The sequence below is a fragment of the Erithacus rubecula genome (assembly GCF_903797595.1).
Source record: "Erithacus rubecula genome assembly, chromosome: 3".
Lineage (NCBI taxonomy): Eukaryota > Metazoa > Chordata > Aves > Passeriformes > Muscicapidae > Erithacus > Erithacus rubecula.
The window spans coordinates 134207006-134221268 of NC_136689.1; the positions used below are offsets into that span (position 1 = coordinate 134207006).

At 40.8% G+C, this 14263-nt stretch overlaps 1 protein-coding gene across 1 annotated transcript in view; it reads right to left on the reverse strand.

Annotated features, from left to right (window-relative positions):
* The window catches only part of EIF3H (eukaryotic translation initiation factor 3 subunit H), an 85760-nt gene extending 72773 nt beyond the window's left edge, over window positions 1-12987 (reverse strand). Inside the window, exon 1 of the mRNA XM_079301583.1 lies at window positions 12829-12987. Within this exon, the coding sequence (XP_079157709.1) occupies window positions 12829-12948 (120 nt within the window). The 5' untranslated portion in view covers window positions 12949-12987. The remainder of the gene's footprint in view (window positions 1-12828) is intronic.
* Window positions 12988-14263: the final 1276 nt, after the last annotated feature.

Sequence of the window (14263 nt, forward strand, 5' to 3'; positions counted from 1 at the left end):
ATAACAGAGACATTCAACTTTCCTGCCAGGAGAAAAAGAACTCTGAAGTAAATTAAAGATATAATTGTAACGATTAAGAGTAAGAAAACATATGTTTGATACACATGACACGCTCCTCCAGATGATTAAGGAGACAGATGTTTATAGACACACATTAAAAATTCCACCTTAATCAGGGCAGTCCACAGAAATGAGTTCTAGAAAGCACTGTGACAGGTAACACGTCAGAAGCACAAAATCAACAGGTTGATACCCTGGTCTCACAGCTGTTGGATATGAACCTTCAAGGCACAAGAGTTGCCACCACATCAAGTCATGGCATGAGTTCAACACCAAGCTGAGTTGTGTGGCTGACAGTCCTGAAGGATAGGATGCCATCCAGAGGGAGCTGGACAGGCTTGAGAAGCAGCCATGGGAACCACATGAGGTTTAGCAAGAGCAAGGGCAAAGTGCTGCACCTGGGTCAGGGCAATCCCCAGTACCAACACAGGCTGGGGAATCAGATGAGAGCAGCCCTGCCAGAAGGACTTGGGAGTGCTGCTGGATGTGAGGCTGGCCATGAGCTGGCCATGTGCACTCACACACCAGAAAGCCAGATATCCAAAGGGCTGCATCCAAAGCAGTGTGGGCAGCAGGTCAATTCTGCCCCTTCTCCACTCCCACGAGATCCCACCTGCAGGGCTGTGTCCAGCTCTGGAGTCCTCAACGCAGGAAGGCAGGGACCTGCTGGACTGAATCCAGAGGAGGCCACCAAGCTGATCAGAGGGATGGAATACCTTTGCTATCAGGAAAAGCTGAGAAATTTGGGCTTGTTCAGACTGGGGGAAAAAAAAAAAAAAAAGGCTTAGGGGTGACCTGACTGTGGCCTTCCAGCATCTGAAGGGAGCCTACAAGGCCAACCAAGATGATTTACAAGAGTCTGTAGTGACAGGACAAGGGGGAATGGCTTCAAACTTGAAGAGAGTGGTTCTAGATTAGATATTAGACAAAAAATCCTTAAGTGTGAGGGTGGTGAGGCAGTGGAACAGGTTGCCCAGAGAAGGAATGGATGTCCCATCACTGAAGGTGCTCAAGGCCAGGTTGGGTGGGGCTCTGAGCAACCTGGTCATGTGAAAGCTGTCCCTGCCCATGACAGGGGGGCTGGAACTTGATGACTCTTAAGGTGCCTTCCAACCCAAACCATTCTATAAAACTAAAGATTAGAGTGAAACTGAATTTTACATGTTATTCTAATCTCAAGAAATAGGACAATTTCTACTGGTAAGCACAGAATTCACTTAAATGCATATTCCAGCTTCTCTGCAGAGATCTTTGAATTCTTCTAGATTCTCTTATTGAACAGGACTGCATTTTTGACCATTTCTGACACGACAGATGTCTAGACATTTTTTCTTTTCTTCTTCATACTTAACTTTAGAATAAAATCTCTTAAAGCTGTCAGACTAATTTTTATCTCAGGAGAAGGAAAAAAAATAGTTTTCCATTAAGACCTTCAATATTTTAAATTGTTTTGGCAGATATCTTCAGTCATAACTATGTTTGGTGGCCAAAAAAACAAAAAATCCCAGAGAAGTTATTAAAAAGATACTTAATCTAAACAAAGGCCAAGACTGAGTAGACTTTAAAAGCAAGGTAACTTTAGAAAAATGTTGTTTTGAACAGCAACTTCAGAAATAACAAGCCCTAGCCCTCACTGTTTTATCAAGCAAGTGTAGCAGTCATTCTTTGGACAGAAGACCTCAAACGCCCCACAATAATTTACCTTTATCTTGACTTGCTAGAGCCTAAGCACCAACATTTATAAAGTCTTTGTAAATCCAGTTCTTGGAATAGTAAGCTTACATTTTATGTCTCTCAACAGCTAATTTAACACCAGATGTTAAAATCCTACTTTGGAACTTGACAGAAATTTGGGGCTTAAAAACAATAATTATATAGGAAGCATAAGAGAATGATGCATGCCATTTCATACTATCTCAGTCGGGTGCAAATATCAAAATAGCCTTTTGATACGAGCAGAGGTTTTCTTGGAGCTGAGCCTAAATTTACCAACAATGTGTATTGATCTGAGGTGGTCCTCAAGCAGAGGATGCTACATGTATTTTCACACTGAAATTATAAATTATAGGAGTCTGATGATTTTGTCTCATGTAAGTCCTCAGCACCAAACCATTGTGGAAATCCATGTTAAACTGAATGGAAAATAGTCCATCTTGAACTATGAGGGGAAATGATGTTACATGATTTTATACTATATTACTATTTTGAGTATTAGGAAGCACATGAGAAGCATCCAAAGCTTTTTGTTCCCTGAGTGTCTTATTACACCCTTTGGTACAATAACACTTGCTTAGTTTGTAAACATCAAGACTTCAGATGATTTAACTGCATGAGGCAACATCAATAACCTTTCTGCTCCACAATACATACATGAAGCTAAAAAATAACCAAATCATAACAGATTATTGATTTAACAAGTCTTTTCTGTCACTTCTGCTTGGTTCAGGAATCATTTCCCCTGTAATTATAGGAATCTATATGCTTTTCCAGATTACCTCTTGCTTATAGCCATCTCACTTTCCTTGAGCATTTAGTTGGGGTTTTCTTCCAACAGGACAAAGAAGGTGATAATATCCATACACAGCAATAAGCCAGATATAACATCCCTTGTCACTTTATCTCTGTAAGTGGCTGACTCAAAGCACAATTTCGAGTCAGAGACAGGCCAAGAAACATTTTATCACTTCTTCCTGAACATTAACTGCTTATGTGCAGTGCTTGGGGCACGGCTGAAAATGCTGTACCTTGCTTACCCTGAAGCTTAGCCTAGAAAAAGTGGACATTCAGTTCATTTTTCATTTTCTGTGCAAGAACACTCTTGCACAGATTATGTGTAGCTCAGCAGCATACTCAACACAAACTGAAAGCAAAGCTTCAACCACCACCAAAAATGCCCCACAGAAAACACCTCCAAAGTACCTGCTCTTTGAGTTGCTTTATTTCTCTTTTTAAGAGCTAATTCCAAACTGCTGCAATTCAAGAGCTCCAGAATCTCCCTAAAAGCAAGAGGGAAAACCATTCTAACAGGGGGCCCTCACTACAGTGACACAGCCTGGCTGCACCTTCCAACAGCCCCCACTTCCAGCCAAGGTGGTTGTTCCCACAGTGCAAGCCCAGATTCCTACAGATGCTGCCAAGTGATTGACACACACGCTGTTCACTCACTGGAAGCAAACTCAGCTGCTCCATACATGGGTTAGCTGCTCACTTATTTTATTACTGGGATACTTTCAAAGTCACAAAGATTTTTTTTTTTTTTTTTTAATCACAGCCTATTAAAAAAGCTACTTCAAATTACAAAAAAAAAAAAAAAAAAACAATTGATTTCATGTAAAACCAGACACACAACATGAAAGAGACTATTTCTCAATAACTAGAACTAAAACTGGTTAATATCCAAAACATAACATGGAAAAGACAAACTGAGACAAGACTCCACAGGTACGTGGAGTTCAGACTAAAGAACTGAAATAGTACAGACATAAAGCCTGTTTCTGCAAAAGCACAACATTAGAAGGGAAGATTACTGAGTTTTGGCTAGAGGCGTGTTGGGTTTTCATAGGCTGTGGTTTTCCTTGACTCTGCCAGGAATTTATGTTCATCAGCTAATGTCTTGTAGGTACCATGAAATATCTGTTTAAGTCATTTATTTACTCATGTCCAAGTGAGCTGCTTGTTCTTGCAAAAGGAAGCAGTTAAATACAAACTGCAGTACATCAAAGGAAAAACTAATTAAACAGTGGAGAAAAGCAAAGGTTATTAAAACACAGAAAAATACTGAATGTTAATCAAGGCGTGTGTTACCTAATAGACCAATCTCTTCTTCATTTTTGTCCCACTACATCTGAGTTTCACAGCAGTTCAAGTTAACAGCCATCTCCAGGGTTAATCACAAGCCATTAGAACACTTTAATATTGCCCCAATGTAAGCAAAAATGCACCATTATGTGTGTCTTGAAACTCCCCATTGCTGAGTTCACACGCTGGTAAAATACAGTTCTCTGCAATACAAAGTTTGATAACACATTTCACAGTACATGGACTCATGCTCATTCCCATGGAAACCATCAAGGCCACAGGCACTGCAGAGTCACATCCTTACAGGAACACTTCTGTAAGACAGCCCCAGGACCTCAATCGTGCGAGTGGCAGGACATTAGACACTGTTAGCATACTGTCAGGGGCACTGAGAGGGATGTAATGAGATTAACAGCCAAAATTCTGCTGGTTGCAAGAGGGATGGAGCATTTCCCCAGGACTACTTAGTATATTATTTCTTCCATTTCTCAAATCCAACTGAATAAAAAACTTTTGAAAACATTCAGTATTTCAGGCAGTTTCTGCAAATTGCCAATACAAATCATTTATTATTTATTATTTTTAATGAACTCAATATTTAGCCATCATTTCAAGAACAAAAGCTAATGTATATACTCCTTCAGAGCACAACATATGGAAATTATGTAGAAGCGGTAGAGACAGGCACAGTTTCAACAGTTTCTGCTCAGAGCTTTACATTTATACTTCAGCATACAGTTGATACAGATGTTCTGTGTATTAGTGAATCACCATTGTTCAAAATTCATGGCACTCACCAAGCAAGGAGTGTATTGCAAATATAAGGTTTTCTTCAGCATCAACTTCTAGTAGCTTCCTATAAAAAGATTTAAAGATGACAGCCAAAAGCAGCAGCAGCAATTTTATTTAACACCCTACTCTTCAATCAGATTGTGACAGACTGCTACCATTTTGAAGCTGAAGCCAAACTGCAAGACAGTTGCCCTTATCTATTTGACCTTCAAAAATTAGCAAAGTAAAGCAGACTAAGATGGGGAGAAGGGAGTGGGGGGCTCATCTGAGACTACTGATCATTTCCAAAAAACATATCCTGCACAACGAAAGTGGAATATGCTATTTAAGGGTGTGTCTTTAAAGCATGACTTCTTTATGCATTCAACAGATGCTTCCAAGCAACCAGTAAAATCCCTACCGGACATGACTTCCATATCATTCTAATGATTTATAACTTTTTGCACAATGATTTTTTCCACATTGAAACACTCAGCCTTTCTGGCAAACACTTGGTTATGTGCTAAGGGGCTTCAACAGAGACAGATCCTCCTAGTAACAGCTAGTGCAATCCAGAGAACCAAGCCTACATGGAGCCTCAGTTTTCCTGCTGACTTGGAGGTATAAAATTGAGGGAAAAAAAAACTCAAATCATGAATGTCAATTCTTGCTTCAGATTTCCCATCTTTCAAACAGAGATTTGCCTTTGTATCCTCATCTGAACACTGCCACGTGAAAATCACTTCCAGAAGAGTTCCATTTCTAATAACAGCTACTGTGACAAGGAGATTAAAAACAGCCATTCTAAGTTTATCACTGAGAGTGCCAATGGAGAAAGCAGTATGGCTTATTGAATTGTTTCCAAGGAGTGATGACAGCTGCAGTAAATATCCTACATCTCATCTAAAATTTAAAGAGCTTTAAAATGGTTAATTGCTTTTAGCATTGATAATATTGTAATAGTAAAAATCCCCGAGACCTAAGTGCTCAAAACTCAGCCCTACACTGGTGAAGAATTTTGTCAGACTGCATACTTTTCTCAGGTATGCATGAAAAAATCCCCAAATATTGGTCAATTATTTACACCTCCAAGCTCCTAAACACCAAACAATTTGCTAAACAGGAAGGGGTATGCACATTGCTCCTTGCACAGATATGGGCTCCAAGGAACAGGAAGGATGTGCAGCAAACACACTGCAAAGCAGGATACAAGGTGTGAATAGAACAAATGCAAAGACCAAGAAGTCTTACATGCTCAGAGCAACATTCTAACACTCACTTTCCAGAAAAAACCCAAATATTTACAAAAAAGAATTAGCCTTTTATTGCATGCATAAAGCAAAATTCAGGCATATCTTCAAACTCCAGTGAGTAAATCAGCCCCTTAACTTTAAAATTTGATTAAGCCAAAATAAATTAATATAACATTTATGTGAAATAAATATCCATATACTAGTCATTCAAAAATATTCTCACACTTATGCTGAAGTAACTTTGTGTATGCACATTACAAAAGACATTATGAAAGTTAAGCTGTATTGTCTTGGGTTTTGATTATAGAATAATCATACAAAATACTATCAAGAATATTTATTATACAAGCCTAAATTTTTTCAATTTGGTATATTAATTATTTTCCATTAAGTTGATACTATTCTGTTATGTGGTTACCTAATTAAACTGCTACACAGCGTCAGTAAAGCCAGTATCACATCTCTGCAATCTTAATGCTGCTGGAAAATTAAAAATAGTATCAAAGAAAAGTATGCTCAAAACTGTACCATCACTGAGAAGGTATTTTGAGCTTGTGTGCGTATAAGGAAAAACAACACCCAAAGTGACCATAGCCAAAAAATATCTCTGGCAAACTATAACAACAGTAAGTTGAAGATACATGATCCTTTTTCAAATACTAGGGGTCAAAAAAAATTTTAAAAAAAAAGTGCTTCTCTTCCTACAAGGCCTTTCATATGGTCTGTAAGATTCATTAAAAAAGTGGAAGAAAAAGTCCTAAGACTGAATAAGGTGTGGAGTTGCTCTTTTCATACACACCACCAAGGCCTTTCAGTATCTGTTGGGTTTCTCCCTGGGGCCTGCAGTTCAGGGTACATTTCCCTCACCTGCACCACACTGAACATCAGCTGCAAAGCTCCAGTTCCCTTACAACAAACTGACAACCAAAGGAGAACATTTAGCAATGTTCAGTGTGCACACAAACATAATACACTGCCTCTGCAACAAAGCCATCACCAGTCACCTCCCAACACAGGGAGTCCAAGCTACCATCAGCCAGGACAAAAGGTAATGATTATTATCTGCTGCATTTTAGATGCAGACTAAAAGGCAGGACGTTATTTGAAAGATACCTGGTGGAAATACTCTTGTCCTCAGTATCAACACAACCAAACAGGAATCACAAGAGTATGATCTACTGTTTCCACAGGAGCTTTGAATACATATTACCACGCCAGAGTTCAACATGCACAGAAGAGGGACAAAAACCCAAGAACTTTAACTGCTAATGACAGCAGCGTAGAGGGCAACGCATTATTTCTTTCTGCAGGCAGCAAAAGAAAGAAAAGCCTGTTTTGAAATAAGATTTTCCCCTTAAAGTCTGGAAGTGTAACAGTGCTCAAGACATTCAAGGCACCTCCACATTTAGATTAACTCCTTTTGTCAGCACAACTAGTTTCATGGTATGAAGCGATAGCAGATGTTCCAGTTCTAAATGCCTCACTAGGGTACACTTACCATGACACTTAGGAGATGCTGAGTGCACCACTGCACTCTTGCAAATCATTTAAAGTTTGTGCTCTGTTAGCACATATGCACTTACAAAACACACTGAAATTTGCATTCTCAGACCATCATTATATGGGTACTTTACTCACTGCAGTTTAAGAAATTTCACTGAGCCTGGAAATTGTTATATTCCAAGAAGGGTCTTGCCCTTTCAACTTCCCAGCACACATTAATGCTTTCTCTTCTGAATTTAAGCACAGATTATATGTCAGAAGCTCTCTTCTGGGTTAGATTCATGTAACTCATTGTTAACACATGAAGATTAATAGAATATAAAACAAAGCTCTTCTGTCTTCTCCATGGTTCAAGGTAACCATGAATACATCAAGCCAGTATTCAATTCACACACCAACTCTCAGAGCCAGCATAATGTGATCTAATTTTTTAGGGAAACAGGTCAAGGAAAAGTTAACAAGATTAAACTTCCAACTTGAAATTCCATTTTAACTCCTTTGGAAGACACACAAAATACAATACAGCCTGAAGGATGTTACATCCTAAAAATACTACTCTACAGCTCTGCAACATCAAGAAACTACAAATAATAGCAGGCAGAACCCACCACTGTGCATTCTTGCACATCAGAAAGAATAAAGAAGGGGAAAAAAAAAAAACCTTCTATGCTAGGAAAAGCACAATATTCACAATTTAAGAAACATCAGAGATTTCAACCAGTTCAATATAGGCTTCACCAGAACAACAAAATTACTCAAACAATATGGAAATTACTTTCTTTCTTTCAAGAGTGTCAAAAGTTGTCATTCTAAAAAGTGCTTACACAAACATTTGCAAGAAAAGTCTTAGAAACTGATTTTCAGTAACCATGGTACCTTATTTCATTTACTGTGATCAAACATATCATCCTGAAGGGCTCCTTCCTACCAACAGCTGAGGATACAGTCCAATGTACCCAACCCCTCAGAATCAATCTAAGTATCACAACTATGAATAGAGAAGGAACTGAAAAAAAATTCAATAATTATGTGAGGGGTTTTTTAAAAATGTAGTCTCACATGTTCTTATCTAAAATAATGTTCTTTTCTAAAATAATAAATTGATCCTCTATATATAATTACCCTAGGTAGGAACACAAAGCACTAGGCACACTGCACCCTCACCGAATCAGGGATGATGTAATGAAGCTTAAAGTAACAATTTTTGATTATATCAGTGGTATCTGACACAAGAGAATGTGACACTATAGCCACACTGGTGATTGTGGTGCACAAATGCAAACAAGTCCTACAACTTCTAACCCTCTTCACATAATTATGTTTTGGCCAATGTATGTTTCTATTTACTATAAACAAACTTACAAAGGTATCTAAGGTTTAACTTGTTACTTGTATTAAGGCTTCTGCAGTTACATCAGCAGTTATGAAGACACAAGAATGGAAACCTCTAGCATTTTGAGAAGCCTACTTAACTTTTGCTACCTCTTACAATATGAAAATATTTTGTGCAATGGACATAAGTGTAAAAAGAAATCAAATGCAGTGGTTGCATAAAAAAGAAACCATCATTCCCATTAATGAAATTTTAAAAGCATTGTACATATTGACACTTCAGCTTTAGTTAAGGATCTAGATTACTATGCAAGAGATGTATAAGCAAACCTTTTTCAGTCAGCTAACATTGCTCTTCAGAACCATTCCTGGGCATGAAATTTTTTAAATGTGTAAATAAATGCAAGGGTAAGATTTAAACAGAAAAAGTAAATTTGGAGCTTAAGAATTTAGTTAGATGAATTTAGTTACTTTTACCTTCCTTCCTATAATAACATCATGCAGAAGATTTGCAGAAAATGAAACACCTTCCCAGTAAAAACACAGTGACTTGTAACTACTCTGAAGGCAAATGTAATCAATAAAAACACTTATCTGGCCTGGCAGCACACTTGCCTTGCTAAGAGCTCCCCATCTCCCATCCCACAGCTGTTATTTTCCTGAAGAAAGTTTCCATATATCCATCACCTAGATATTAGTGGTCTGACACAACCCACAATCCACCACATGGAGTATCTGGTTTTGGATATTAATTCAGTTTCTGAATGACACAGAACTTTGATGCTCATCTTGTAAAAATGCTCCTTACCCTACCAGATCTTAGGCCTTTGAATGATACACCAGCTCACTTCTGCCTTCACAGTTTTCTATGTTGCCTGATATCACTACTAAAAATATGAGAAATGCATAAATATGCCAAGGAAGTCCTCCATAAGTGTAATTTTAGACAGTGCAGTAGGGTCAGAAGTTTCACTAGGGAAACATTTTAGAGAAGTATCCAAGATTTGATGGAGATCTAGAACGTTCCCTTAAACTAAAGGAATAGTTATTATGTTCTAAAATCCATCAGCTTATAGTTTGAAATTTATTGCACCTTACTGAAAGAAAAGACTACATCAGTGAACCAAATCTGATTAATTTCAGCAGTTTATTATTACAAAAATTACAAAAAATTTGGTTCCCATTGAAGTATTTCTAGAACACAAAAAAAACTGAGTCCATCAACACCTCTAGCAAAAAAAAAAAAAAAAAAAAGCAAATTCAGCATTGCTGTACAATTATTTCTGACAGCTTGCAATAATCAAAGAATCAGGGAATTGTTTACATTGAAAAGATCTTTAAGATCATCAGGTCCCACCATCAACCCAACCCCACCACAGCATTCACCATGAAACCATGTCTTTAAATGCCATGTTTGCATGGGGGTTTTTTTCCAACTTTTTTGAGGAATGGTGATTTCACCATCCTGGGCTGCCTGTTCCAATATTTAACTCTTTCAGTAAAGAAATTTTTCCTAATATCCAATCTAAACCTCCCCTGTATCAACCTGAGATTTCCTCTTGTCCTATCACTTGTTACCTTGGAGAAGAGACCTACCCCCCTTGGCTACACCCTCCTTCCAGGGGGTTGTAGAGAGTGCTTAGCTCTCCCTTGGCCCCCTGTGACTTTCTTGTAGCAAAGAGCCCAAAACTGAACACAGGATTTGAGGTGCAGCCTCACCAGTGCTGCATGCAGGGGACAATCACTGCCCTGGACATTCACTGCTCCTGATCCAGGCCAGGATGCTGTTGGTGGCTTTGGACACCTGGGCACACACAGTGGCTCATGTCTGGCTGCTGCCAACCAGCACCCCCAGGCTCTTTTCCACCAGCCACTCCTTCCCAAGCCTGCTCACTACTGTAAACACAAGCTTTCTTTGGGATACTTGCCTGAAGAAGACATCATGGCATTTCTATTCAAATTTCTACAACAGGAAGCAAAGACAACAGGATGCAATATGTGGCACTTCAGCTGATCTTTTAGTCAGGATGGCCAAAAACAAATACATGAATTCTTACACCTCATCTGAAGAAAAAGCACATTTTATAATGTGCTTCTGGAGGGTTATTTTTTACCCAGCATTTTTTAGCTTCTTAGAAAGACTAGACAACCTACACTGGAACCCATTTTCAACCTAAGTTTATTTACTAAGAAACTGAACAGATTAAAACAAGAAAGAAGTTAACATCAGTGAAAAGCAGATACTGCTGCATCATTACATATTATGTTTTAAGACATTTAGAACTTCTTTTCACTACAAATACTGTTTTTTACTTTACTGTTCCACTGAAATACCTAGCTTTCAAAACATACTTTCACATTCTCACATAGAGAGATGACTGATACATCTTCTATTTTGCACTCACAGACTCAAAGCAATCTACCTGAACATGCTTTTGCTTTCAAAGCAGCCCCATTTTAAGGACTGTGACACTGCCAAGAGGTGAGACACCAGTGAAGAGAAAGAGATCACCAACACCCCTGATGCCCACCAGAATTCAGAATTCTTGGCATGTAATCACCCCAGTCTTCATCCAGATGATGAAGTCTTGCTACTTTGTGAAAGCACACAAGACATTTTGTTCAGTGACATATCAGAAACACTGCAGGAGAACTTCAGTAAGACATTTGAAGGACTCATAACAAAAGCCACTTTGTTTGCAAAGCAAGCAAATTTACACCAACATTTCTCTCCATCACAGATATCAGTTTATGAACCAATGCCAATGTCCTGAGAGCACTTTGCCTAGGAGACATCTTCAGGAGGTAGAAAGTTGAAAGGTTTCACAATTTCCAGTAAATCACCAACCTCTCTACTAACTCCATGTGAGGCACCACTGTGCTGTACACAAGGAGAAGGGGAAAAAAATCATAAGCATTTGCTGGACTGTCAGAAGCAGAGCTTCAGGGCCACTCACAGTTGATCTGAACCAACAGCAGCTCACAAAGCAGATTATATGTCTGATAAGAGAAAAATCAGGAGCAAAATAAATCAAATTTACCAGCTGTTACCAAAGTATATGGCAGCAGACTGCAGCAGGAGCAGCCTGCTATCTACACTGGGTTTTAAGGAACATTTCACAACTGGTCAGTTTTCACCACTCCTCTGAAATGCTCCATGCACCAAAGCCACAGGCACACACAGAGGTGGAGAGAACAGGGCAGAAAAAATCTGACTCAAATTTTCTCTTTCACAAGCCCTACTATACACAAATTATCCTTATTCTTCCCAAATATCTACTATACTGTACATCTCCAGGATGAGAACTGAAGACTACCCCTAATAATGCCAAGCAGGCTTCAAAGTTTGTCTCAAAACTATGATCTGCTTTCTCATAACCAGGGTACCAACTCTCTCTTCACACTTCAGCTGTACAGTGCTCTGTTGACACTTGGCAAAGATAATAAAGCAATAAGCAATGTTTCCATCCTTAAGAAGCAACTTTTTTTCTTGTGTCATTAATAGTATTACTAGCTCGCTGAGACATGAATCAACTCAAAAAGATCCAGCAGAAATCAAAGAACCAACTTCAGTAGAGGCTCTTCCACCTTAGACCTGCATGGACTGTCTGTATTAGGATGAGTCTGTTCTCTGCTAAGTTCAGTTGATTTTATTTCTCCTTAAGCAAACGCAGTAGGTCCTGGCAGCTCTGACAGAAAATGCAAAGAGCACAACGGGTCAAGGAAAAACCCACCGTGCTGCTCAGCTCTTACACCTGCGGAATTTACTGGGTATATGGTATGAACGTGAGGTATGAAAGCCGAAAATAGCAACTCCGGCACAGGGGTGGCAGAACTGAAAGCCGAAATGGGACATTTAAAGACAATTCACTCTGCCCTGGTCCGGCCTTCGCTTACACAGGGCGGAGCCGCTCCCCTCAGCAGGGACGAGCACGGGAGGCCTGGCCACAGCCGGGCAGGGGTCGGAGGGTTCTCTCCCCCGGGGAAGCGCCGGTCCCGGCAGGACACGAGGCTCCGCCGCGGCACCGCCCCACGGACAGGCCCCGCCGGCGGCTCCACGAGGCCACCGCGCCCACCCCCCGCTCGCGGAGGCGCCGGGCCCCGTGCTCACCAGCCCGTCGATCTGCACTTGCTTGACGGCCGAGTCTCCCGCGGCGGCGGCTTTGCCTTTGCCCTTAGCGGCGCCGAAGCCGCCGCCGGCAGCGCCCGCGCCTTCCTTGCGCGACGCCATGGCTGCTCCCGCACGGCCGGAAAGGGAAGCGCGCCGCACCGGAAGCGGCGGCGCGGCCGGGACGGTGCGCGGCCAAACGGCCCCGGGCGGAACTTTGCGGAGCGCGCGCGGTCCGGCATTGCGCGGTACCGCCTCAGGGCTCCGGGCCGGGCCCGGCTCGGCCTCGCGGGCCCGGGTGCGCTGCAGAGGCGGTGCCCGGTGCCCTGTGCTCTGTGCTTTGTGCCTTGTGCCTTGTGCCTTGTGCCTTGTGCTTTGTGCCCTGTGCTTTGTGCCCTGTGCTTTGTGCTTTGTGCTCTGTCCTTTGTGTCCTGTGCCTTGTGCTCTGTGCCCTGTCCTTTACGCTCTGTGCTCTGTGTACCATGCCTTGAGATGAGCCAAGAGAGCCTTCCCTGCCAGCTTTCCTTTCCATAGAATCACAGAATGATTTACATTGGAAAAACCTCCAAGATCATCGAGTCCATCCTATGACCAAACACCACCGTGTCACCTAAACCATGGCACTAAATGCCACATCCAGGTGTTTCTTCAACACTTCCAGTGAAGGAATTCTTCCTGATGTCCAACCTAAACCTCCCCTGGTACAGCGTGAGCCCATGTCCTCTGTTCCCGTCATCCTGTCGCCACTTTACTGGGAGATGAGGCCAATCTCCACCTGGCTACAACCTTCTTCAGTTCCAAAATGTGGAATATGTAAAAAAAAAACTTTAAGAATATGTTCTTTGACATCTGATCTTTGTATACCTTCAAGCCTAATCAACAAGAAAGGAGATTTAATCTATTAATTAGATAGCAGCTAACAAAGTCCAAGTGATGTCCAGGCAATAGAATTTAAAAATACTTGTTGTCTTGTAAGGTTTGGTGCTGGATATGCTTCAATGATCTGAGACCTAGGGGAAGGTTAACAAAGAGCTTGGGAAGAAGGATGTGCCACTGACAGTGGACACAAAGAATGCAGAAGTTATGGGCCACAAGGACAGTTGGCAGACCCCCCAAGATAAGGAAGAAACTAATAAGGACAACAGCAACTGAATAAACTCCCATGGGGTAAAAGGTAACCCCAGCAGTGGAAAATCATGACACAAGAAACCCACCAACTCAAAGGTAGAGAAAGACTTAGCACGTGGACTAATTAACATGAGAAGAAAGAGAATCATTAACCAATGGAAAATAGAACACAAATTAATAAGAGAACTAAGTAACTTCTAACAATGAACATTAGTGCCCTTGCTAAAATGTATGGATAGTGAAAAGTTTTGGTAGTCATGCTGGCTCTGTAGATTTGCCACCCAGCACCCCTTTCTGCACAGAACTGTCA